At 33.9% G+C, this 27,172-nt stretch overlaps 1 protein-coding gene and 1 non-coding gene across 5 annotated transcripts; one reads left to right on the top strand and one right to left on the bottom strand.

Annotated features, from left to right (window-relative positions):
* Positions 1–974: 974 nt before the first annotated feature.
* LOC145584149 (uncharacterized) lies at positions 975–10,144 on the top strand. Of its 4 annotated transcripts, none has more exons than XM_081641071.1 (14): positions 975–1,132; positions 1,940–2,001; positions 2,139–2,283; positions 2,406–2,491; positions 2,618–2,762; positions 2,841–3,040; positions 3,206–3,405; positions 3,558–3,656; positions 5,241–5,362; positions 7,975–8,076; positions 8,333–8,442; positions 8,526–8,613; positions 9,274–9,464; positions 9,570–10,144. In XM_081641071.1, the coding sequence occupies exons 1-14, from the start codon at positions 1,010–1,012 to the stop codon at positions 9,787–9,789; spliced, it is 1,893 nt and encodes a 630-aa protein (XP_081497197.1). In that variant the 5' UTR covers positions 975–1,009; the 3' UTR covers positions 9,790–10,144. The 4 variants fall into 4 exon arrangements, with proteins under 4 accessions (XP_081497197.1, XP_081497193.1, XP_081497188.1 ...); XM_081641067.1 differs by having other exon boundaries at positions 2,615–2,762; positions 3,206–3,402; positions 9,570–10,143; XM_081641062.1 differs by having other exon boundaries at positions 2,615–2,762; positions 9,570–10,142.
* A 16,261-nt stretch (positions 10,145–26,405) lies between these two features.
* On the bottom strand, positions 26,406–26,512 carry LOC145607891 (small nucleolar RNA R71). The gene has a single exon (XR_014105656.1). It is a non-coding gene; the product is annotated as a small nucleolar RNA R71 (small nucleolar RNA).
* Between the last annotated feature and the right edge of the window lie 660 nt (positions 26,513–27,172).

The raw sequence follows: 27,172 nt of genomic DNA, 5'->3' as shown, positions 1-27,172 counted from the left end.
CAATTGTGACGCTTGATTGACGAAACTGGTTGGGTGGGTCTTGGTGTAGTAGCAAGAGATGCTTCAGGGAGACAAGGACTATTCTATTTGCAGCCATGAGGAGGATCAAAGCTTATTGGGATCCTATTGTTGCCGAAGGGAAGGCACTAACAATGGCTGTGAGGCTAGTTTGCAGGTTTAAGTACAAGAAAATTATTTTTGAAAATGACAATGCTTCGTTGATCATGCGTCTCATAAATACATTGATTTATTTATCAGAACTTGATGGCATCCTTGAATATATTTGTTCACTTTATTGTTATTTTGATTTAGTGTATTGACTCAGGTTAAAAGGGATGATAATTTTGTAACCCATCACCTTGCTACATTGGTCCCCTTTGATGTAGAACAAGTATGGGTAAATCATTTTCCTTGTGAGACATTTCACCCTATGCTTTGAGCCTTTGATGGACTCATTGAGTTAATTTAATGGATTACGATTTTTCAAAAAAAAAAAAAAAAAAAAACTTTATACATGCTCGGATCAAACATTCGAGGCCATGATATAGAACAAGCCCAAGTGAGCAAAAACCCCCAAACCAAAAGCAGGCGGGAGGGAAATGAAAATGCACTTCAAATAAACACTTCCTCTGAAGAATCTTCATCTTCATCTTCCCCCCCTTTTTTTTTTCCATTTCAATTTTTCACCTTCTTCATCTTCCCTCCTCTTTTTCTCTCTCCTCCCCACTTTTCATTCTTACCCAGATTCGCCCTAAATCCCTCGTTTGGGGCGGATTCTTCCCTAATTTCACCCTTCTCTTCTCCATCTTTCTCCTAACCCTAATTTTTCGCCTAATTTAATCATTTAATCAGGTACTACTATTAACCAGTTTCTATTCAATTTCTTATCCTTTTCTGTTCTTCGATTTTTAATTTTCTTGTGAATTGATTTGGTTTGATTTGATTGAAGTTTGAATGATTGTGAATTGCAGTGTAGCAGTAGGGCTGGCTGTGATCTTAGATTCATAGCATGGCCAAAGTTGCCAAAGTTGCTGCTGCCCCGGGTTCTTTACCTTCCGATTCGGCACGGTTTTGTGGGGGTCCCATGAATGCTGGTCCTGCTCTTAAGAGAAAGACACCGTCCGAATTAAGAGTAAGTTTTTCTGCTGTTGCTTTGGTTAATTTCAACTCAACTTTATCTTTGGAATCTGTACTATGTGTTGATGCTATGTACTTGAACGTATTGAGGGTGGAATGCTTCTAAATGATGTAGTATCAATGTTGATCGGGTTATAAAGGCGAGTGCTATGTCATAAGTTTGCTTAAAGTGTTGTAATATTTGATTCATTTTATTAACATAAAATTTCTGAATATCAAGTTTTAGTAGTAGGGTTGGTTTTCCATTTATATATTATTTTCGCCGTTAATGATATGATTACTTATAAAATGTGCCGTGGGTTGGAATTAACAATCAATAGGTAGAAGGAGGATAAAAGCTGAATTTAGTAACATATTTGGTATTGAACACGAATGAAGTTGACAGTGTTTAACTTAGTCAAGTGAAAATTTGTGTGGGTTTAGCGGAGTAAGAAAAATTCAGCTTTAGATTTAGATAACAAATGTGTTAGTGAATTAGTCAAACTCTTTACTGGATCGTGTTATATACATTCAAAGATTATTGTTGCGTATAATGTGCTTTTTATTGTTTTCATCTATGAAAACTTCTATTACGGATTAGGTTACTGTCACTCCACTGGTTTGCTGAAAAGGTATAGGAAATTTTAGTATTGTGTCTGTAATCTGTATAACAAAGAATTCTCTTGCAGTTTACTGATATGTCTTATTCGTAACTTGTAAGCTAAGAGAAAGTTGATGGAAAGCTTCTTAATTTGGAAATGTGTAAGCATTTATTGCACTAATTTTAGGTTTATTGATTCATGCATTTGTCTCGGTACTGCAGGGTGAGCAATTAAAGAGAAGAATAGCAGTGGAGCTTGTCCGTGAATCTGCTGCACCTTCAGAGTATATTTCATTCCTGCCTTCTACTTGCGTGTTTAGTTTTCATTTGTTATAGGCTCTCTTCTGCCTTTAAATTTTGACCTATTTTTTAGAATTTTTGGTTCTAATGTTTTAATACTAAAACCAATACTTTATCCCAGAAATGCAGATGTCGTGGATTCTGGTTCTAACAAGTCACAAGGCCCAAAAAATACAAAATACATAGACAAGCGTCTTGATGAAGTATATCCTGCTAGAAAACCAAACAGCAGGATCAGCTTGCTTTCTGGAAAATCAAATTTTAAGGTATTTTCTGTACTGTTTGTATAGTTTGAATGAATATAAGGACTAATTATTATTCTGGATGCCTGATTTCAATGTAAGTAATAATGCTCACTTTTGTCTGTATCTCGATCTCTTGCATGCAGGAAAATCAAGTTGTTCAGGAAAAAAGTGGGTTTAAGAGTTCTTTTTCTTCACGTTTGACACCCAAGAATCAGCAAGAGCTTAATGGGTATAATTTTTCTGATTCTAGAGGTTTTGTATTTCGGGGGTGGGGGTTCAGTTCTGTATAGGAAACAAAGTTATATATTGAAAAGATTTGCTAATTTGTTCTATTTTACCCTTGGTATTACAGCAGCTCTAAAGTATCAGTTGCCAAGGCCACTGGCTGTGTTTTACGACAGTGTGAAACTGGTGAAAAAGGCACTCAAAATAAGTTTCGTAGCGTAGCTGAGCTCTCACTTGGTAGTGACAGATTTACAGAGCAGGGCACAGTTGATGTGGTATTGCTATGGTTTCTTTGGCTACTACAATATTCTTGTGTGATATTTATATATTGTTAATAACTCTTATATTTTTAGGATAAAGCACTGAAAGGACTCGCTGCTCATGAGACTTCTGGCTCTTGTTCTCCATCAAGTTCAGCTGGAAAGTCTGGGGATGTAAAGTCTACATCTATGGGAAATTATTGTTCAGAAATACAAATTCCTGGAGTAAAAGTTCCTCTTGATTTTACCCTGAAAACCACCATGCGTATAGTATCCTCTTCACCTGTGGACAGGTAAGAAAATCTGATTTCCTTTGCCATTATTTGTGTATTAATACTGGTGAAGATGGTTTACTTGTTGGTAAACTAATATACATTATACATTCATACTATGGAAGAGGAACTTTACTCTTTCACCCTTGATACCTGAGTTTGTTGTCTCATGTATTGCAATTTCAGGTTTCACAGGTTGTTTATGGGTGGCACTTATAATGGAATATCCTCTTTCTCTTTATCTGGCAACTCTGCCAATGAAAGTATTGGGTCTGCTTTAAACACTCCAGCATCTGGGGATTCTTATAATTTTCAATCATGGATATACCCCCAGTCCTCATTGCCAGCTTTTGTAATATCAGTATTGAGCTCATCTTCAGGAGGAGGTAAATGTGCCCAAATTCGCTGAGCAGTGAAGTCTTTGTGGCTACCAAATATCTTTAATATCCCCTCTCCGTTTTACATGAGGTTGAGAACAATCTTATCTCAGTTTATCTATGATTTTTCTCTGGTATGGATTATGTCACTTTATTTGCAGCTGAAATGGACTTTTTGGAGAAACGCCAATTAGCTTGGGAGGATTCCTTTAGAAGTCTTTACTACATGCTACGGAAGAGTGGGTGCAATATATTTTATGGTTAGAATTCTACTCTTGCATTTCCCTTTCTCATTTCAGTTCTACAATGATACAAATATGGTAATATGAGCCGTGCAATTTTATTCTGGAACATAAAGAATGATGTTGTAAGATTTCTAAGTACAATTTTATACCTTTAGAGACTTATGTCTCAAGCTGCTACATGTATAGCAAGATATTATGCTATACAGATCCAAATTTTCTAGAAGTTTACCTTGACTCTGGAGTGAAGACATTGCTGTCTTATTAGATCTCAGGCGGCACTCGGAAGAATTTTTTGTAAAGTTGATTCATGTTTTACCAAAATTCAATCTCGCACTTTTCCATAGATTAGGAAAATGGGCTGCATGAGTTGCAGCCAAACAAGGCTTTAGAAGAGAAGTAGTAGAGGATGGAAAGGATTGGTGTCTAGGGTGGGGGTTTGCTGGTTTGGTTTACACGCAGAAATAAAAAAAAAAAAAAAAAAAAAAAAAAGAGAATTTATTGAACTCTATTTCACAAATGGAACTTTGTCACAAGATAAAACTGCAAACCTTTGTATTTTTCCGAATATACTTGTTAGGGTAACTATGATTCAATTTGCATTGTTTTGTTTTTTGTTTTCCTGTGATATCTGCATTAAAAAAGGGCTCGAAACTTGGGGCTTGGTTGCCGCGATCAATTTGCATCTTATTTTTGTGTGTTACTAGCTCTAAAGTTGACAAATAGTTTGTGTAGAGGGAATTATTAATTAAAGTTCAAGTGAAGTAGTCAGTTTATGGTTGGGTAAAACCGTAAAAGTCTTAATTAGTTCATAAATTGAAGTAGATTTTGTATCCTATGTGCAAAAAATAAAAGTATTTTAAAGTTGCTTGTCTGCTTTGCCTCCACCCGTTTTCAGTGCACACAAGCCTATCTATGATTTGGGGCAGAGATTCGGGGTGAGGGAGGGGGAGGTTGCCGGTGGGCAGATGGCCGGGGGAATGCCGTGCGGGGGAGGGGGGTCTAGTCCAGGGAACGGATGACTGGGGTTTTAAATTTTTTTTTTTATAATTTTAGTTATTTCTAAAATAGCTTAATAATTAAATATAAATAAAAAAAATCTAACCATGGTTAATGATTTTAATTGAAAATAATTGTTTTCTTTAGTAATCAATAATACAATGTTACCAAAGATAATGGATTTTTTTGCAATTCAACAAAGAGAAAAATAAAAAGTTTGATGTTACTAAAGAGTATCTCCCCCCTCCCCCCCCCCCCCCCCCCCCCAAAAAAAAAAAAAAAAACAAAAAACAAAGGAAGCATATTAGTTCATATCTCTAAAATCTAATGGCACAATCAAAAGCTAATCTATTGAAACCTGATTCCCGTTGTAGATATTTTTGATCAACCCCTGGTTAGATATTGGATATGGCTAAATTGATAGACATGACATAGTTTACAATGGTTGCTAAATACCAACAAGATATTTTGGCATATTGGCAATTTGGCTTTATTAGTTTGGGTGTGTTTTCTCTGTTGAGAATCTTGTGTCTTCCCATATTCACTTTGTTACTGTTATGATTTGGTATACTCTAATCCTTAGATTTTTATATCTTTTACCAGTTTGTACATCACAGTTTGTGGTGATCTTCACTGCTGTTGAAGGCACAGGGAAGGTCAAACGCACATGCAATGCATTTATTTCCAAATCAACAAGAGGTTTAAGATCTTTATTGAAGGAGCATGTAAGTTGTAAATCTTGTAATATGGATATTCTTCCAACTATTGTCTTACTTTTTTCCAATTGAAATACATAAAGATGTTTATCATTTGTCTTTGTCTTGCAAGCTCTCCATGTCTCTTTCAATTTATCACTCCCTTTGTGTTTTTTTTTTAATGTATTTTTTTTGAACATATTTGACCTTTTGTACTATTTACCAAATCCACTTTGATTTATGTTAATGATATATACATAAGAAAAAAATAGTCTTGCGGGTACTTGTTGGAATCATCTCAATGAATAGTTTATTAATATTCAATTGTTATAATTTCAACGTATTGATAATTAAAAATATTATTAGTTAAGGTTTTGCATTGTGGCTTAAATGCATGGGAGAAACGTTTCACTTAAAAAAACAAATGGAGTATTTGTAGTTTTTTAAAAGTTGGGTAGCATTGGTATGCTATATTTCTATTGCTTCCTAATGAATAACGGTTCAACATCCCTTTGTATAATTAAAACTATCTTCAGGGTGAACATCAAAGCCAAAGTGAGATTAAAGATAAATTATGAAATGTGGCTATCCATCAATATTAGGAGGAGGGACACTTTAGAAGATAGCATAATAATTCAGTTGGAGAGAGAGAGAGAGATTCTTTAGCTTTTAGATTGAATAGTGCACCTTGAGCCTTTACATATGAATAGCGCACTTCATTTGAAAAAAGGATTAATGGTATCTTCAGTTAACATGTGAAGATTATGAAATATTCATTGCTAGATTTGTTCAACATTTCAAATTTCTATTTATTAGAAGTTTCTTAATTATTGATTCAGCTGAATGGATTTTTAATTCTGAATTCAAGTTTAAACCTTACCTTTCTTCTGAACTTAATCTAATTTGATAGTGGGATGCTGATTTAATTAGCTATTAATCCCTTTGTTACTTATTAAACTCCCTATCTGTGTTGGGCACAAGTATTTGAAAGAGAAGTTGTAGTGAGATCTTGTTGTTTAAATGTCAGTAGAAATTTTTAAATTTTGTGTGTGTTTGTGTGTGTGTGTGGTAAGAAAGTAAGAAGCTTGAATTTGAAAACAAAATGTTATTTATCATTTTTGAGAAATTGGAAGTTTGATGGGGGATGGAGGGAGTATTTGGATTTATTCTCGCCAGTTTAGGTCCGGTCTAAACATAACCTACAAAGATTGAAGGGAATCACATTTAAAGGATGGCTTTCTTGACTGCTTTTAATATTTTAGAATGAATTATGCGTAATGAAGAAAGGTGCTAAAATCTGCAGAATCTTAAACATAACATTGTGATCGAGGGATCTAATGGAAGAACTATAAATCAGAAGTTTGTGTATGAGTGGGAGCCAATCTACTGTAAGCGTTGTACCAAAGCTGGTCATGACTGTGGTGTGAGTAAACCAGTTGAGAGAAAGAAGAAAGCACAAGAGAAATGGGTGCCTAGGGTGCAAGCCCAACCACAGTGAGCTGCATCATGAGAAGGAGGCACGCCAAAGTAAACAACACATAAAAAAGCTTGAGCCATGGGTTAGCTAAGTGAATTGAGCGGCTACAAATAAAGATCTCATTTTGGCACCACAAAGATGGCTAAAACCATCTTTTTATATGGGAAAGTTCATTTAGGGCCTGTTCTGTTCCGTTGAAATTCAATTCAGTTCAGTTCAGTTCAGCTTAGCTTTTAATTTATGTCTAATGATATTGCTAATGATATAAAGCCAAATTTCATTCTTTTAAGCTCTTATTACAACGACAACAACAACAAAAACAATAATAATAATAATAATAATAATAATAATAATAATAATAATAATAATAATAATAACAATAATAATAATAATAATAACAATAATAATTGAAATAATAATACTAATAATAATAATCAATAAATAATAATAATCATCAATAAATAATAATAATAAATAGTATATGTGTTTAAAATGTTTAGAGGTTTCAAGTTTTTAATATATTTTCCATACATTTTATAATATATTTTCCATACATTTTATAATTATAATTATATAGTATATTTTTCGTAAATATTTTAATATGCACATTTGTATATACACATATGTATAGTAATAAATAATCAATAAATAATCAATAAATAATCAAAGATCACTAATCCGTAGTTAAAAATCACTAATTAATAACTTCAGTTCAGCTCAGCTCAGTTCAGTTCAGTTTAGCTGAGTTCAGTCAATCGGAACAGGCCCTTAGGGTCCATAAAGTTGATTTTCCTTTTTTCAACCTGATTTTTATGTTAGAGGTGATTTTTTTACCTGGGGGCTTGATTGGTAGAACTTCCACGACACCTCTTGTTACATTTTAATTGTAGGAATTTTAAACGTATTCCTAAATAGCTTTTGTTACCTATAAAATCATATTATAATTTACATATAACCCACAAACATGGGGCCAGATAGACACTTTCAATATTCATTTGTGCATTCTGTATATCTATGTCCTAACAATCAATTGTGAATTTATCTTAGGTAATTATTATTTGTGAAGTTTCAACCTTGCTTTTATGCCTCCTTTAGTCTTATGAGTTGTGACTATATGGGCTTCTTGGAATTACCCATGCTAACATTTTCTTCCTTATGTCACCAGGATATCAGTTTCACTATGCCTTTGTGTTGCTCTGAAGTGGAGCAGATAAGTAGAGAAGACTTGGTGGAGCTCTCTGAAATTGAGAAGCATAATTTAGGACAGGTTCCAATCTGAGCTTTAATTTGCAAGTCAAGCATCTCTTTTTCATAGGTTATTCTCATATCAACCAGAAATAGCAGGAAAGTTATTTGTTAGGGTATAGTAAATAAAAACAAAATCAGAAAACAAAAGTAAAATAGTTTTTGTGACTGACTAGTGAGTACTGAGTAGTGACTACAGTTCATCTTAATTTCTTGTGGATATACTAATTCTGTTTCTATTTCTTTTTTTTTTTGGTTATTGAAATCAACCTGTGCAGGCTAAACGTTTTGGTTCTATGCCTGACGTGGACAACAGCCCAAAATCTTTGTTAGCATTCAACGGAAATGAAAGTGTTCATGGCTTATATGATTTTCTATTAAATTATAGGTACATAAGCCTGGAGTTTGGCTGTTGGATACTTAGAATTGAGATTTCTGTCAGCATTTCATTTGGGCTGTTTGTTTCTACAGGTCTTTGTTGACAACTTTGAGCAATATGGATGTACCTGTGCTGTGTTCTCCTATTCCTTTTCTTAATGCTGCTCTATCTTCCCCACAGGTGAATTATTTTTGCATTCTTAATCACCTGGCGTATATTTGTCAAAATGCAGCAAGATGTATATATCGATTAAAAATTGTTGATCGTGCTATTTTGCTCCTATTCTATTCAAATTATTCGGTAAATAAATTTGACTTACATCTTTCACGGAAAATTCATCAACAAATGCTGAAACTGACAGTTTTCCTTACGCAATACTTGAACTAAGTTCCCCTTTATAATGAACAATTAGGGATTTTCTGAGGTATTATTCGTTAAACATGCGCAGTAAGATGTCTGAATGCTAAGCACCACATTAAAAATTGTTGATCGTGCTATTTTGCTCCTATTCTATTCAAATTATTCGGTAAATAAATTTGACTTACATCTTTCATGGAAAATTCATCAACAAATGCTGAAACTGACAGTTTTCCTTACGCAATACTTGAACTAAGTTCCCCTTTATAATGAACAATTAGGGATTTTCTGAGGTATTATTCGTTAATCATGCGCAGTAAGATGTCTGAATGCTAAGCACCACATTAAAACGGAATCAAAGATGGTTCTAGTTTATATCTTTGATATTAAAGTGGTAGTGGTCAATCTAAATGGTCTGTACCTCTAAATCAATTCAATTGCCTGGTTTTTGTGTTTGTTCAGCATGTAAATTTTATTTTGCAGATCAGGTGCAAGGAGATCAGGAGAGTTGATGCTTTGCAGTCAAAAGGATCATTGGCAAAAGATGGGGAATCATTTGCTTTAAAGACTGGTATCTGCTACAGCATTGAAGTAAAGGATGCATATCTTCCTCCTTGGATAGTTTCTTCCCTATGTGCCGTGATGGGTTCTGAGGGGAGAAGTTTTGAGGCATGGTATGTGCTCATCTGTCTTTTACGTTTTGGGGGGTGGGGTTTGGTAGATGATGTTGCAAACTAGATATTGACGTATTGAATGACTCTTTCTCTGGTTTCATGCAGCTTTGTGACAGACCCTAACACCATGGGATTGAATGCTGCTCTTGAAGCCGTCAGCCAAAAATCCAACAGTAACACTGATGAGACAACTGGAGATTCACAAGATACTGCCTATGCATTTGGTATTTCAGCAGCTGTGGTAAATTCTGGCTTACATTCCACATGTTTGAAGGCGTTGAAATATTCAAATGGGTCTTATGTAGCTGCCCTTTCCCCTGTTTAAACTCTAATCAAACTTTTGCTGTCTAATGGGAGGAAGTGACTAGTGTGGTCAACGCTCCATTCAACCCCTCTTGTTTTGTTTATACTTTCCCTAAGATGTGCTCATCCTCGGTGTATAATGGTTTTTGTACCATGCATATTCTTACATAGGAAGGGGTAAAAACCGTGTTAGTTTGAATAATTATAAATGAATATTGTAGTCATTTTGGAAGAACTTATATATATGGCCCTATGTCTCCTTCACAAACATTTTAACTGCTAAGTAATGGGCTTATTGACAAAAAAACCTTTGTTTTTCTCAAATGTTAACCTGCATTCTTTAACATTTGGATTAGTTTTTTTTTTTTTTTTTTTTTTTTTTTTTTTTTTTTTAAGATTGCGGAGAGTTATGATATTTTAGGTTTCTTAAATCACTATGATTGAAGGTAGGATAGTGAGGCTTTGTTTGGTTCACCTTATTTGTGCTTCTCTGATGTGAATGTCAAATTTGACCAAAATTTGACCTTAAATATATGATAATCTATACGGAAAAAAAATATAGGAAATTTTTTTAATTACCACCAAAAAAGTAACCATTTTTTAACTATCCACTCGTTTAATTTTTTTATTTTTTTTAAAAAAATTATCAGCCCTTAAATTAAATAATTCCTCAGATTACCACCTATTTTAAAAATCCGGGGGATTTTACACCTGACTAACTTCCCTGACTACGAAAAGCTTAACATGGCGGCTCCGGAGAAGAGAAGGTGGTTGAGACGGCAGAGAAGATCATTCTCCGATGAGATTGCACTGTTTCCGAGGAAGCTTGTGATAAGATGATTTTCTTCGGCGACCGCCATGAAGTTGACCTTTACCTCTGTGCTATTGATGAGATCCAACGCTCACTTCATTCGCTCGTAATTTTATCTTCGTGCTGCTTCCTTCATTGATTTAACCCATTACGTACAACAACTCAACACACCAACAACTCTATAGCACCGACCCTCTCAACCCAGCAAATACCCACCTCCGACCCCATTTCATCTGTAGCCGCAAACAACCGCGCAACAACTCGCATCCCCTCTCCAACCGTAACAACAACCCACACAAAGAAGCTAATTGCAGGAGCTAAGCGCCAGCAAGAATGAATTGCAGTTGGCGCAACTTTCAATTTCAACCCCAATTCGATTTGAATTCAAAGCCCCAATTTCAGTCCCAATTTGATTTGATTTCATGAACACTAATTCCCAAATCTACCTATTTACCCCAATTATAGTGAAATTTGGTAGAATTTGGTGAAGGAAATGTGAATTGAAGTTAGGAGAACTTTTTACAGAGAAAAATCGAGGAAAATCAGTCAAAAGGGTCAAAATAAGCGTTAGGTGAGGCCCACCAATGGAAAATACACCGGATTTTTTAAAATGGGTGGTAATCTGAGCATTTATTTAATTTAAGGGGTGATAATTTAAAATAAAAAATTAAACGGGTGGTTAGTTCGAAAATGGTTACATTTTTGGGTGATAATTTAAAAATTTTCCAAAAATATATCAAGTGAGGTCTTGTTACATTCGTAATAATGTATTTAATTAATGTTTAATTCATAATTTTTTTCACTACGAAATTAAAGATATTTAGCGATAAAAAACTTTACATAAAACGATGAATCTTTTTTGAGGAAACATAAAACGATGATTTGATCTGAACCTATTTTTTCTGATAAACTTATTTTTTTTCTGATCTGATTAGAACTTATTTTTTCTATTATAAGTAAAAATAAGATGAAATAAACAAGGTCTGAGTCCTCGTAATTTAGGTGGTGCACTATGGTGTATTTTTTGCGTTGCACACTCTAGAGCAGAATTGTAGTTATGTTTGGTTACCAATTGTAATATCTCACAAATACTCCCTGTCCCCAATTGTTTGCCTCAAACCATAAATTTACTTTGTTAAGGATTTGGGCAAAAAATGATGCATATGGGTTGACACAAATATCAATAAGGAGAGAGATAGAGAGAGTGCAAGTGGGAAAACATGCCAAAAGTAGTATGGGGCAATCTTTTGGGGACACCTTATAAAAAGGAAAGTGAAGCAAACAATTAGGGATAGAGGGAGTATCTTATTATAGTATATTTTCAATTAAAACATTTATAAAAAAAATATATATGAGTAGATTCCTATGAAATTGACTAATTGTAGGAAGAATAGAGAATATTATATTTAATACAAACAAATTATATATTGCCAATTTTTAACACATGAAATGTAACTATTTAAGTCGTAAAATAAAATGAGAATCTTCTAGAATTATTGCAAAACTAATAAAGAGCACTTTCTTGCGGAAAAATAATAATAATAAATAAATAAAATTAAGAGACTCGTATTTGATACATGATACAACTTACAAGCTATAAAATGGGAAATACATTTTGTTAAAATAAAAAAAGGAAATACATTACAATTTAGACCCACTTAACTAAAAGTCCATTCCCAATTTACCATGCTAGACAGGCTTACCCCCAGGACCTAGGTATAAGAAAAGTCTTACGATTATAATAGTTCGTACGAAAAATAGAGGGAACTAGCAAAGAGACAAGGTCACCTAAGTCACGATATCCACTTTGTGCAAAGCCAATAGATATGTTGACACTTAGACATCACACGGTCACACCGCCAATTTATCATATGCATTTTTCATCATGGAAATTTATAGAATAAAAATAAACATTTTAATTTCATAACATATGCTTTTGTTTTTAAAGAAAAGGATCAGTCATCAATTAATGTGTCATTTTTTTTTACAAGAATGTGTCAAACTTACTTTTTTAAAACGAAAGTTTAAAATTAGTTGTATACTCTCGTTTTTAGTTAATAAACTCTTTCTATCTCTCTCCTATTCCATGAATCCATTTTTTTTTGGACTGTAATTAGCAAAGTGATGCAACTAAAAAAAGGAGAAAGTATACATAATGAAAATGCTCACTTTCGTGCCCTAATATTTGACTTATTGGGTGTGTGTGTTTGTGTGGTGTTAGAGCCAGATCTAGTTTATATCACTAACAAAATATGTTAATATCCTTCTATGCTCTATCTCCTCCCCTCCCAAAGCAATTCCTTCTATCTCCTCCCCTCCCAAAGCAATTCATTCTTTCTCCTTTGCACAACCACCGTCGCACAACCACCTTCGCGACTGTAATATGGTCGACCGACCAAATAAAAGACACCCTATTCGCAAAGCATGTAAATTGGGCCCGTGCTAATCCTTTAGAAAAGGAATTTACTCTTGTGGTGGTGTTAGTGGTTGGGTGGTTGTGCTAATAGTCGTGTGGTGGTCGCGTGATGGTGTTAACAGAAGTACGGTGGTCGTGCGATGGTGCTAGTGGTCAATTGGCCCAACTTAATTAATTTTCTTAAAAACAACATTTGTTATAAAAATTGAAGAAAAAATTATTGATTTAAAATTGAAAATAAATTGTCAAGTTACTCATTTTTTTTTCGAGGACAACGCCGATGCATAATATTAATTAATGGACAAAGAGTCCTAGAGTACATAAGGAGAAATCTCCATGGGACAGTGATTGACCCACACTTGCTCAACCCCAAACGACACTACTCTAGCAAGATGATGTGCAACATAGTTGCCACGTCTCTTTACATGAGACCACTTGAAATAATTAAAAGTACTACTTAAAGACAAAATATCATCAAAACAATATCAAAATCAGAGAAATAAGTCGCAGCTTTCGAGAGGCGATTAATAAGCACTTCACAATCGGACTCCAAAATTACATCATTATAGCCCCACCTTCGTGCTAGCTTGATTGCCATAAGGAGTGCTCTGCCCTCTGCTATCTCCGGAGGCCAAAAGGCCTTGACCCTTCGAATAGCTAATAGAAGTACCTCACCTTTGTTATCCCTCGCCACCATTCCCATGCCAATCCAACCTTCCTGCTGAATGCTAGTACATTAATTTTGATCACACCAAGTGGCGGGGAAAACCATCTTGATGGACTCTTGCAGCCCCTAGCTTGAGCAATCCCATAAATCTTCTTGCTATATTTCCCCTGCTCATCCACAAGCCTATCAACCCTTGCAATCAACAAAGCATTGGATGTAATTTTTCCTTCAAACACTCGAGTGTTTCTCTTAGCCCAGATAACCCATGTCAAGAAGGTTGCCTTCTATTTCAATTTGGCATCAACGTTCTTCCAGCGCTCTAGCAGGTCACACATAGAGCCTTCCCTATTCTGCAGCAAGCTCACGCAGCCACACTCTTCCCATAGTTCCTGAACCCGAACACGATCAAAAAGAGCGTGAGAACTTGTTTCCTCTGTCTCGCTGCACCATGGACACCCAGCCTCCTAAATCAAGTGCGTTGACTTCAATAAAGCTCGAGTTGGTAGAGTGTTTGTACATAGGCGCCAAAGAAAGTGACGTATTTTTGGAGAAACATCCATGCCCCAAATTTCAACCCACGCAATGTGAAAGTCATCAAAGTTACAACCTTTCCCAAGCATATAAGACGTTTTGGTAGAGTGAAAACCGTCTTTAGAGAAGGCCCAAGTAAGCTGATCTTGAGGTGATCTCATACTCACTGGAATTGATAAAATGCACAGCTGGTCCCGCTCATTGAAGGTCGCAGAAATCAAGTTAAAATCTAACTCCTTCGGTTGCATATCAATTAGATCAGAAACTTGTTTAAATTCTTCGAATTCTGTAGATGTCACGAACCTTCCTTCAACATCTGCCAACCAAGGATCCTTCCAGATGTTTATCTTTGCTCCATTGCCAACACGCCATAGCAAGCCTTCTTTTACAAGTGCCTTGGTACTCCAGACACTCCTCCAAGAATAGCTCCCCCCCACCCCCAAATACGCATCAAGGAATGATGAGTTTGGGTAGTATTTTGCCTTGAACACTCTGCTCAACAGGGATCTTTCATACTGTATCAATCGCCAGGCTTGTTTTCCGAGCAACGCCTCATTAAAACCTCAAGATCCTTGAACCCTATCCCCCCTAAACATTTTGGTGTACACATATATTCCCATGATTTCCAGTGAATTTTCCGGCTCAAACCACCATACCCCCAGAAAAAACGAGCCATATATGATTAGATGGTATTAATTGTCGAGCTCGAGAATTTGTACACACCCATTAAATAAGTCAGGATTGCCTGTATCACTGACTTCAAAAGTACTTCTTTTCCTGCTCTTGAAAGCAATTTCTCTTTCCAACCCTATAGCTTCTTCCATATTCTGTCAATAAGTGCGGTGAAAATAGCTGTTGTTGATCTCATTTATAAATTGTCAAGTTACCCAGTTATAATTTCTTTTTCTCTCTAGGGTTCTTTAAAAAAATTTCATAGGCCCGAGAGTTGACTATTTCCAACCCCTTCCCTTTAATTTCTTCATGTTTTTGGTTATTGAATATAATAACTCTACACTCTTTGATGGTAGTAAGTACCCTTATAGTGGGTTTGAGTGTAGTAAGTGTCCCTATAATGAGGATTTTTTTTATTATTTATTTATTTTTTAATTTTTTTTTTTTTTTTTTTTTTGTTTTTTGAGTTTAGTATGGTTAAAGATTTGTGCGGAGTTGAGAAAGAGGTTAATCCTTTGATTACAATCAGATGAATCAGTCGGAAATTTTCTTCATGACTATAACAGATCTATAGACCCCCTCGTCGAAGAAGGCTGTAAATCACAACAATATGAAAGAGGGTATAAAAAAGGTACGATTTGCAATAACTATCGTAGATTTGATGAAATAATGTTTTTATTTGATTCAATTTTCATGTATTTATTATATTTAAATCTCTTTATAGATGTCGTATGACTTTTCATTTATTGATATCTTTATTAAAAAAAAAAAAAAACTAATCTGCCATTGATATTATTCATGATGTAATAATTTGATAGATATGTTTACACACCAACATTTTGTAACACTCCCAAATTACTCTCCAATAATAATTATTATAAAACATGATTTAGAGAGAAACTTAGGGATATCACCACCACGTGATTACGTTAGGCTTTTCAAAACAAAGATTTGCACCAGAAAAAATGCATACTTAACTTTTCTATATTAATAATAATAGTAATAATAGCTTTTAAATTGAACTATATGATAACTTTTCATAAAAAGGTCAACCATGAAACCTAGACTACATGATTATCGCCCTTCATCCCCAATGCCACATTTAGATCACGTCGAGTTATCATCACCTATCTACTTATCATAATGATAAGTAGGGCCAAACAAAAACAAAAGAGAAATACGTATTAGCAAAAACGCTAAGTACATACCAACGCTAGATATGAAAACCTAGTTATTTAATTAAACATACTTTCGTAAGATTTAGCATTTGTGGATAATAATTATTCAAACGTTCCATAAATAGAAATTTCGCATTTATCTTAGAAACATTAAGAAACATTCCAAAAATTATCATCATTTCAAAACCAGAGACTTTCCCAAAATAGATTCCAATATAAATGGAAGATCAATTTTTTCGTAAACCATTTTCCCAACCTAAGTGTGCACACACCCCCAAACTAGTAACTTCTTACATAGTGCTATTAAGGGAAAACTAGGTCATACATAGCTCATAGTCTTCGATCAATTTTATCTCCGCATAGTGTGAATTCATAAAAATCCAATATATATATTTGATAAATCAACCTTCCAATTCGCATGTATGGCATTTCAATAACATTTGTTCTTAAAAATGAATTTAAATTCAAGTATGTGTATAAAAAACTTTTAGAGCATTGAAATTATTTCCAAAGATCAAACAATAAAATATTTCACAATATTTATTTCATAAACATTCATAAATCCTTGTTCAACATTCCAACATATTTGTATAAAATTACATAGTTAAAGATCTAGCCACGAGTACGTATCTTGCTCTTTACAACTATTCCACCTAGATTTACAAGCACGAGCTGTCTCCTAAATAAACATTATATGGAGTATATTAAATAAACATCAAATATGAAACCTTATAAAAATCATAAATTTTAGTTTTTTAGGAAACTAATCACAAAACAATCTAAAGTAGCAAAGCTCACGGGAAGGTTCATATTGTAAAGGAGGCAGATCTTGCAGAGGTCATATCTCATAGTGTATAACTCGGGTGATTCTTGAGTCTAACCTCAAGAAATTTTCAAGAGGAACAACTTTGTCTCAAATAGCAGAATAGCATAAAGTTAAAAATGATCAGAAATGGTTGAAAAATAGCTTGGAATATTTACGGGCTGAACTAGTACAAAAATGAAAGACATAAGAAGAAAGAAGAAAAGGAGGATGGAGCTTTAAGAGCAAGAGACTTTTGGCTTAAAATAGCTGAACTTTGGGTTCTATTTATAGAGTTTGAGAACTCTATTGACATCATGTATGATGTCAATAATTTGGGGGTCAAGTATTCAAATTTATAGAGTAAGTTTATGATTTTGGTCATGCTATTGATATCATGTATGATGTTAACAACTTGACGGTTAAGCATTCAAGTTTGTAGAGGAAGTTTATGACTTTGGTCTTGTTTTAAGAGTAAGAAATATCGACTCTGGTCTTTATGTTAACTTGGAGAAATAATGAAATAAAGATGCACACGAAGTAGAAAAATCTGATTTTTGGCTACTGAATTCCCTGCTTCCATATCAAAATCTTTTATAAAACATTATTTTAACCAAGGCATTTTCGTAACTAAGGTGTTGTTTGGTTGATAAGGGAATTTAATTCTCATGGGAATTTGTATTTCATGGGAATTAAATACCTATATCTAATTCCTAGGAATTGTCTAAACTTGTTTGGTTAGGATGAAGGAAGCTGCAAATCATGGGAATTTTGAGTCACCTAGGGAAGATTAGGTAATTAACGTCCTAAATTTGTGGGAAGTCACAATTCCCATGAATTTGCAATTCCCCCATTTACACTTTTTATTTTCAACCAAACAACTCACTCATTTGCAAATTCCCATGATTTTTCACTTTCCCCATTATTATTGTTATTGTTACAAAACCCTATAAAAACCGGTCTTGGATCAGACCGATTTTTTTTATTAAAAATGTGCGTGAAACCTTAAATAATGGTTAATATTATCCTTAATAATCTTAGAAAACTCTAATTTATGACTTTTTTTGTACTAAATATACAAAAAAAAAGTTAAAGTGTAGATTTTCTTTACTTTTTTTTCGAGTTTTTCGTAAAATTATTAAAAAATTAGAATTCTTTTTAAAATATTCTTAAATCGGTTCAAAGCGATCCGGTATGGATTTTGGACCGATTCTTTTGGTCCAATCCGGGATTGCTCCTAGCTTAATCGGTCCGGTCTTAGGTTCTTAAAATTCTAATTTTCGGCATTCGGTCCGGTCCGGGTCAGTCTGGTCTGGTTCGGTCTTAGACCTATGATAATCATGTTTACTCTTAAAACCTATTAATCATCCCTTCAATAATGTCCATTTTAAAGTTGAAATGTGTTTCCTTAGAAATCATTTGAACACATAAAAGTAAATATCTTGGTTTAAAATTTTACTTTTCCATTACAATTTATTACATTACAATGTATTATTTTTGGAAGACATTTCTTATGGCATTAACTAAATTAATTATCGCCCCAATAAAAAAAATATTTATTGTGATACGATAGTTATTTATCAAATCCTTAGAAACATAAATAAAAAAAATCTAGTATTATATTTTCCGTTACATTTTCATTATTTTGGTAATAACATATATAAAATGTGTCAACATCTTTATTTAGAGTCAGAATTTCTACGTTACCCAATATGATTCTAATATTTATATGCATACAAGATACTAATATAAAAAAAAATTACATACTAGATTTACATGGAATTAAAATTAAATAAAATAGGAATTTTGTTACATTAAATAAAACAAATTACATGAAAATAATTTATAAATTATTTTTATTATGATACAAGAGGATGTCCAAATATAATGCTGGAGGTTTTTAATCAATTTTAGTGTATTTTCAATTCTGTTTTAAGTTTGTTATTTTTGGGTTTTAGAAAGCAATATTTTCTTTTATGAATGAGTGGGTGTAATGTGTTTGCTAAAGGCTTATTACAACTGAAAATTGTAATTGAAAATTAAGAAATGAATTACAATTTTATCTATCTCTCTTCTACTTCTCTCTGATTCTATCTTTTACTTCTTGTTTCTTCTATCCTATTCCGCTTCTATCTATCATGCTGCATTCTTCATCCCCTCTCTATTATTCTGAAAATTGAGTTCGATCTCGACAATTGAGGTCTGTAGGCGTCGTTTGAAGTGCGCCTATGTTAAGCATGTATGAATATGCTTAGAATTATTAGAAAGTGGGAATTGACATATATGATTAGGGACAACGATTAGTGTAATACTCCATATTTTTATGTATTTTTATAGAGTATTTAAGCATTTATAAAATATATTTTAAGGGCTCACGTATTTTAATTAAATATTTTAAAGGGTTAAAGTATTTTAATTACTTCCTCCGTTTTTTATTTTTATTTTTATTTTTTTTTTATTATTGCACCATAGGGATTAAGTAAAAATATTTTGGTAGTTGAAAAAAGTAAGAGAGAGATAGGTAAAAATACAAAATTGCCCATGTGACATATTGATAAACTAAAAAGTAAGTGTGAAAAAGCAAGGGTATGTTGGGTATTTGTAGTGTGAACACAAATAATTTTTTTCCTAAAGAGGAAATGGTGCAATATTTATGAAACTTCCTAAAAAGGCAAGTGGTGCAATAATAAAAGAACGGAGGAAGTATAAGGTTTTATAAAAGTAAAATATATATTTTAGGTCAAACGTTTACTAATTATTGGGCCTTGTTTAAAATATTGTATATAAACTATTTCTACATACTCTTATTGAAAATATCCATTTCATTTAAATAAGCCCAACCCTTCATTTGAACCGTTGTGGGTCAAATGTCTTATAATTCAAGCCCATTTATTTATTAAGCCCAAACCTACCCTATACTCTCTACTCTATAAATATCCCCCAAGACCCCAAAATTTTTTTCACACAAGTAGGCCAAAATCAGTTTTTGCTATGTAAGTATTTATTTATTCTTTTTCTATTTTTTCTTTCTTTTTCTTTCTCTTCTTTTTGGTTCATGCGTGAACAACATCACGCAAGCAAGCAAGTTGCTTGCCTTGTTTCTTGACTTTGCCACCTTGCTGCCACGTCATGCTGCCAGCCTACCGTCGGCCACCACCCATGGTGGTTCTCCTCTTCTCTCTCCTCGTTCTTAATTTAATTTATATACTTCCTCTGTTCTTTTATTATTGCACCACTTGCCTTTTTAGGAAGTTTTACAAATATTGCACCATTTTCTCTTTAGGAAAAAAATTATTTGTGTTCACACTATAAATACCCAACATACCCTTGTTTTTTCACACTTACTTTTTAATTCATCAATATGACACATGGGCAATTTTATATTTTTACCTTTCTCTCTTTTACTTTTTTCTACTACCAAAATATTTGCACCCAACTCATATGGTGCAATAATAAAAAAACGGAAGAAGTATTATATATTTTTGGGTATTGATTTTTTATTGTTAAATTATGACTAGTATATTTTATTATTGTGTTTTGATGTTTAAAGATTGTAAATTTTAGATTATAAAGTGTTTAATTTTCAGATTTTATAAAGTATTAAAAGTTAGGGTTTTTATTATTAAAGTGTTGATTTTTAGGGTTCTAACTTACAATTGATTTGGGGGTTTTATATACCCATTAATTCTAAGTGATAATAAAGCTTAAAGATTGTATCTTTATGGAGTTTTGATGAAGATTTAATGGGTTTTTGATTAAATTATAATGCTGGAATTTTTCCCAAAGTACTACTTTTGACGGTTTTAAGAAAAGGGTTTAGTTACCCATTTAAGAGGAGTTTAATTAGGGGTTTTAAAATAATTTTCAGATTATTTTTAGTAGTTTAAAGTGAATTTAAGTAGCTGAAAATTGTGTATACAAAGAGAAGTAATATAGTGTTATTGTCCCTTTATGTAGGAGACTTGATTCGGGAATTGTTGAAGTGTAATCGCATACTTAAGGGCTTAATTGAGGTACGCACGCGTACTTAGAAATTTATTAGGCCTGTAGAAATATGCTAGGTTTTGCTTAATTGATTCCAAGTTAGTGTCATGCTAGGAATTTATTGGAATGGTTGAATTGAAATGAGATTGGTGATTTGGATTGGGTTGAACGAATTGAGAATGGTTTTGGTGAATTATTTGTGAAGCATGATTGGTTGAAATAAATTATTTATTGGATTGGTGATATTGGAATATTGTCATTGAACTATATTTTTATTATTGGAATGTTTGAAGGTTTATTTAATAAAACTAAATGTTTAGTTTGGTTTAGAATATTGAAAAGGAATTTTATTATGGTTCATGTAAATTTTATCGATGCTTTAAGCATGAGGAAAGAGCTATTTAAGTGTCTTTGTACACGAGGGTTAAATTATATTTTGGTGCCTTAGTGCACTTAAGGTGTTTTTAACACCGAGGGATAGGATTTGTGGCGCTTTATGCGTTTAAGTTGTCATCGACAACGAGGTAGATTTAAAAAGGGTTCAACATTAAATATTATGTGGTCACTAATTATTGAAGAATTAAATTGGTATATTTGATTGTTTGAATAATTATTGTTGGTTGAATGATATGGATTGAGAGTCATCACCAAGTCTAATAATATGTAAATAACGTAAAGTGAAAGAGATTACGTACCAAAACTCTTAGAACGTATATACCTTGAGTATGGACATATAGGGGGAGTTATGGGGTTTTATATTCAATCATAAATTATACTGGAGTACATGACGCTGTACATTCCTTTTATTATTATTATTATTATTATTATTATTATTATTATTATTATTATTATTATTATTATTATTATTATTATTATTATTATTATTATTATTATTATTATTATTATTATTATTATTATTATTATTATTATTATTATTATTATTATTATTATTATTATTATTATTATTATGCGCAGGAATTCTGCCACTTACGAGTGGTTATTTGATGCTGGCACGGTTAGATCCCGTGTTAGTAACCCCATTATTGGGGGAGGTTATTTGGGAAACCCGTTCGATGCGTAACCAATATTAAATAAATTATTTAGTTGGCTAGTTGAGAAGTATTTGTTGAATGTTGTGTGCTTGTAAATAGGTGCATTGAGGTAAGTGTGTGTTGATAGGTGAAGGCATGTTAGTGTGTTTTATTTACGCTTATGTATTCAACATTGCTGATTGTGTGTTTGTTTGTATGTTTGTTTGGCCTTGTCTTTGCTTTGGCCCTACAAAGACCCATTTCTAATGGTGAGTAGTGGGGACAAGTAGAGAGGATTTTTTCAGGTGATGAAGCATATTTGAGAATGACAACAGATCGGACTGTATAGGATCCGACTCCGATCCGCCACACAATCGGACCTGAAATCCGAGTCCAACTCCAAATCCGACTCCGAGTAGCTGAGCTCCGAGTCCGACTCCAGTATCTTCTGCGACCTCCAAATCCTAACGATAATGATATTAAATTTTCACTTTTTATGAATCCAAATTATTGAAGACTAAATTAATGTATAATTGCAAACAAACATTCAATAAAATTATACTTTATATAAATTAAATCAATTTTAATGAATATACAATTATGAAAATAACAAAATGAACTCGAAAAAAAAGAAAATAAAATTACAGAATGAGCTTAGATGTAGAAATATATACTAACACTACTATTAATTGAAAATGGCATAATACTTTGCTTTCCCTCAAATTTCATCCTTATTAATGATATGTCCATTTTATATAGTATTTTACCCCCGTCCCTCGGTCATAATTTGTAGTGTTTTTGGCTCTGTAGAACCACTTTTATTACTGATTGGTGTTTTCTAGTGTTTTCGTAGTTTTAATTGAGTTTTGTAAGAAATTGCACTTTTGGAGCATTTTTCCGGGATTTTATGGAGCAATTACGAGCATTGGAGATGCATGACCATTTTTTATAGCCCAGGGCCGGTTAGAGCCATCGAACCAGTGATTAAGAGCTCGGTATATGTGATACCGGGGCATTTGGACCAAGTATTCAAGACCCGAAGAGGAAATCCGGATTGGGCCGAAGAATCGAAGCCCAATCGAAGTCCAAGGAGTAGCCCAAGAGTGCCGCCCGGCCAAGAGAGCTCCCGCCCGAAGGCGCGCCCGGCCGAGCGAGGAAGAGTGAACTCGCACCCGACCTAGCGCGAGAGATGCTATTACCGAAGAAAAGGCGGGCCCGATCGGGCGGCGCCTCGCCCGATCGAACGCGTGTCAGCATTAGGAGTTTTTGAGCGTCGTTAAGTTTGTTTTAGTTTAGGATTCTTGCTTAATATAAATACTTTTCCGTTAAGCAAGTTTAGTATCTCTTTTTACACTTTCTTACTTCTTTTCTTAGACTTTCTCTCCCCACTTATCTTTTAGATTATTTTCTCTCTCTACACTTGACAGGGTAAAGTCGTATCCCCTAATCAAAAATAATTCCTAAGTCCTCTAACTAAAGTAGATAGGGAAGTAGGGTCGATCTCCACAGGGAAACAAGTCTTTTTACTCCTAATTAATTAATATAATCTAAATTATTTAAGTAACCAATATTTATAATTAAGTAAGAAACTAAACTACTAAAGTTGAGAATAGGAAGAAAACAATATATGAAAGGATCTAGGGCATAGGTTCACCAATAAATAATACTCCAGGGTAAAACATAGTAATCAATCATTGACATTGCATAAATAACATGATTAACAGGCTCTCGCAATTTATTAATCAACATAGATCTAACAGGCTCTCGCAATTTACTAGATCTAAGTCCTTATTGAAAATAGCCTTTAATATCAAATTAACATCTGCTCGATTCATCAATTTAATATTGCTATACTTTTACAAGCCGCAATTGTAAAACATTAAAACAATCCAATAAGAAATTATCATGCAATACCAATAATCAATAATAGTCAATCATCAATGCATCAATTAACCAGATTGTAAAGGGCTCTCGCTACGTATTACAATCACACAATTAATTTACCGGTATTAAATCTCATCTCTCGAATCTTGACTTAACCATTTATAAATTAACTTGCCTATTGAAACTAGACCTAAACATTAATTCTCATCTCTCGATTCTTGAATCAATATTGTCAAACTCATGCATAAAAGATAGGCCTAATCTAGTCACAGAGCATTAAATCAATCAATAGGAAATTAATCTAGCATTGATAATCAACAACAATAATTTACCCCTTCATATTATTTATTAGATCCCCATAAACCCTAGAAATTAAACTACTCACACATAATAAAAACTAAACTAATCAAAGTAATAAAATAAATAATGGTGAAAGGAATAAAATAAATAACTAAGATTAAAGGAAGAGAAATCGTTACCAAAATAAATATGGAATTAATGAAAGAATTAAGAACCAAAGTTTAGAGAGAGATTAAGAGAGAGAACTAAGTAGAGAGAGAAAGTCTAAGAAGAAGGTTCAATGAAATTAATCGTCCTAAAAACGTACTTAAAACAAAACTAAAAACAACTCCTAATTAGAAACTAATTGCTCGACAAAAGAGCCTTTCCAGAAACACGCGCCCGATCGGGCTATAGGCCGCCCGATCGGGCGCGCCTTTTTTCTCGCACAACTCTTCTCACAGCCGCGCCCGATCGAGCTAGAAGCTCACACGATCAGGCGCGCCTTTGGCCACGCACCAGCACACTTGCGTGCCTTGCCCGATCGAGCTAAGCTGCCCGATCGGGCCCTTGCTTCACCTTGAGGCTCGGAGCTTCGATTGGGCTTATTTCTTCGGCCCAATCCGGGTATCCACTTAGGGTCTTGATCACTCGGTCCATATACCTCAGTATCCCGATTACCGAGCCCTTAATCACCGGCTCTCATCGGTCTTGGGCTCCAAAAGTGGTCGTGTTTCTCCAATACTCGTGATTGCTCCAAAATATCTCGGGAAGATACTCCAAAAGCATAAATCCCTGCAAAAGTCAACCAAATCTACGAAAACACTAGAAAACACCGATTAGTAATAAAAGTGGCTCTAAAGAGCCAAAAACACTACTAATTATGACCAAGGGACGGGGGTAAAATAATATATAAAATGGACACATCAACACTTTATACTTTGTTCTTTGCTCAACTCTTAATTCCGATTACTTTGGTAACGATTTCTTTTCTCTTAATCTCAACTATTTATTTTATTCCTTCGATCATGTCTTATTTTATTGCTTTGAATTGTTTAGATTTGATTATGTCTGAGTAGTTTCTTTTCTAGGGTTTGTGGGGATCCATAAATAATATGAAGGGGTAATTTATTGTTGTTGATTATCAATGCTTGATTATTTTCCTATCGATTAATTTAATGCTATGTGACTAGATTAGGCCTGATCTTTTATGCATGAGTTTGACAATATTGATTCGATATTCGAGAGATGAGAATTGATGTTTAGGTCTAGTTTCAATAGGTAGGTTAATTTATAAATGGTTAAGTCGAGATTCGAGAGATGAGATTTAATACCTATTAAATGAAGTCTGTGATTGTAATACGTAGCGAAAGCCCTTTATGATCTAATTAATTGATGCATTGATGATTGATTGTTATGCTCTACCCTGGAATGTTATTTATTGGTGAACCTATGCCCTAGGTCTTTTATTCATTGATTTCCTCTACTTTTATTCTTCCCTACTTTTACTCTTAGTAGTTTAGTTATTCTTCGATTACAATATATTGGTTACTTTATAATTTAGATTGCTTTAATTAATTAGGAATAGAAAGACCAGTTTCCCTGTGGATTTGACCCTACTTCCCTATCTGCATTAGTTAGAGGATTTAGGTATTATTTTTTATTAGGTGATACGACTTTAGCCTGTCAAAATTTGGCGCTCCTGCTGGGGAATCGGTTTTATTTTTTATTTTTAATTGTTTTCTGTAGTCTAGGTTATTTCTTTTTGTCTTAGAGAACGTTAGTTCTTTGAGGCAAGTCTCATATTTGCTTTTAGTTCTTTGTTTATGCCCAGGTGTTCCAGATCAGGCTATATTCCATTCGATCCTGAGATCGAACGATCCTTCCATAGACGAAAGAATTTTACAGGCAAATCCTGGCGGGTTCTGGTGATAATAATATTCGCCGAGACCCTCCAACTGATTCTAGAGATTTAGAGGTATCTTCAAATCTAGAATCAGAGATGGCGGTACCTAAGAAGCTCAGTGATTATTCACAGCCAAAGCTTACAGATTTTTCCACACCTTACTCCCACTCCAGCTCTTGATGGGGTACAATTCAAGATTAAACCCCAATTTATCACGATGATAGAAAGGAAGCAATTCAGTGGAGCTAAGGGTGAAGACCCAAATCTTCATATTGCAGACTACTGTCAGTATTGTAATACCATCAGGCAAGCTGGGGTCACACAAGACCAAATAAGGGAGATTCTCTTTCCTTTCCCTTTATTTGGAAAATCCAATTATGGTTTAATGGATTAAATAGAACTGCACTTGGTATAACCGACTGAGAAACTCTTGTTTTAAATTTTTATAATAAGTATTATCCAACAGAGAGAACAGCTGTACTAAGGAGTGCTATTCAGAACTTTGCCCAAGAAGCCGATGAAACTCTATATGAGGCTTAGGAAAGGTTCAAGGATCTTCAGAGAGAATGCCCCCACCATAATCTGGCACAATGACAGTTGATCCAAGCCTTTTACAATGGGATTGGAAATTCATCTAGAATAATATGGGATTCTGCAGCTAGTGGGAGGTTTATGAACCTTAATGTTGATGATGCAGGTTAAGTTATTGAAGATATGGAAATACATAATTCCCAATATGGGAATCCCAGAGGCTTTGCTAACAAAGGGAAACATAGTGTCGACTCTGTATCCTTTTTACAAGCTCAATTTGCCAGAAACTAGATAATCTCAGTACTGCAAATGTAGCTAATGTTTCTGCAATTAATAATAATGCTAATGAGGCTTTCTGTGAAAATTGTGGAATTGTAGGTCATTAGGAGCAAAATTGTAGGAGTTTCGTGGAGCAAGTCAATGCCTTTCAAGCTTATAGGCAGAATGACCCATACTCCAACACCTACAATCCTGGTACCAGAATCATCCATATCTTTCCTACCGGAGCACCAATGTTCAAAATCCACCACCTCCACAAGAATCACAGGCGCCACAACAAACTCAGCAGAAATATTACCACCCCAATGCTGGCCAGAAGAACCAATCACAACAACCCTCATCTTCCGACCCTGCTTTCGTAGAAATTAGAGCAATGCTGGTTAGTATGTAGAAGCACATGGAGAGTAGAGATGCCTAAATTGATTCGATCATAG

Source organism: Chenopodium album, chromosome 2 (genome assembly GCF_948465745.1).
Source record: "Chenopodium album chromosome 2, dcCheAlbu1.1, whole genome shotgun sequence".
Taxonomy (NCBI): domain Eukaryota; kingdom Viridiplantae; phylum Streptophyta; class Magnoliopsida; order Caryophyllales; family Amaranthaceae; genus Chenopodium; species Chenopodium album.
This window is presented reverse-complemented; position numbering and strand designations above follow the sequence as displayed.

Coding starts and splice junctions, on each gene's coding strand:
- LOC145584149 (XM_081641062.1), top strand. CDS start 1,010: ATGGCCAAAGTTGCCAAAGTTGCTGCTGCCCCGGGTTCTTTACCTTCC. Junction 2,284..2,405: donor CTGGAAAATCAAATTTTAAG/GTATTTTCTGTA, acceptor TCTTGCATGCAG/GAAAATCAAGTTGTTCAGGA. Junction 8,077..8,332: donor AGAAGCATAATTTAGGACAG/GTTCCAATCTGA, acceptor CAACCTGTGCAG/GCTAAACGTTTTGGTTCTAT.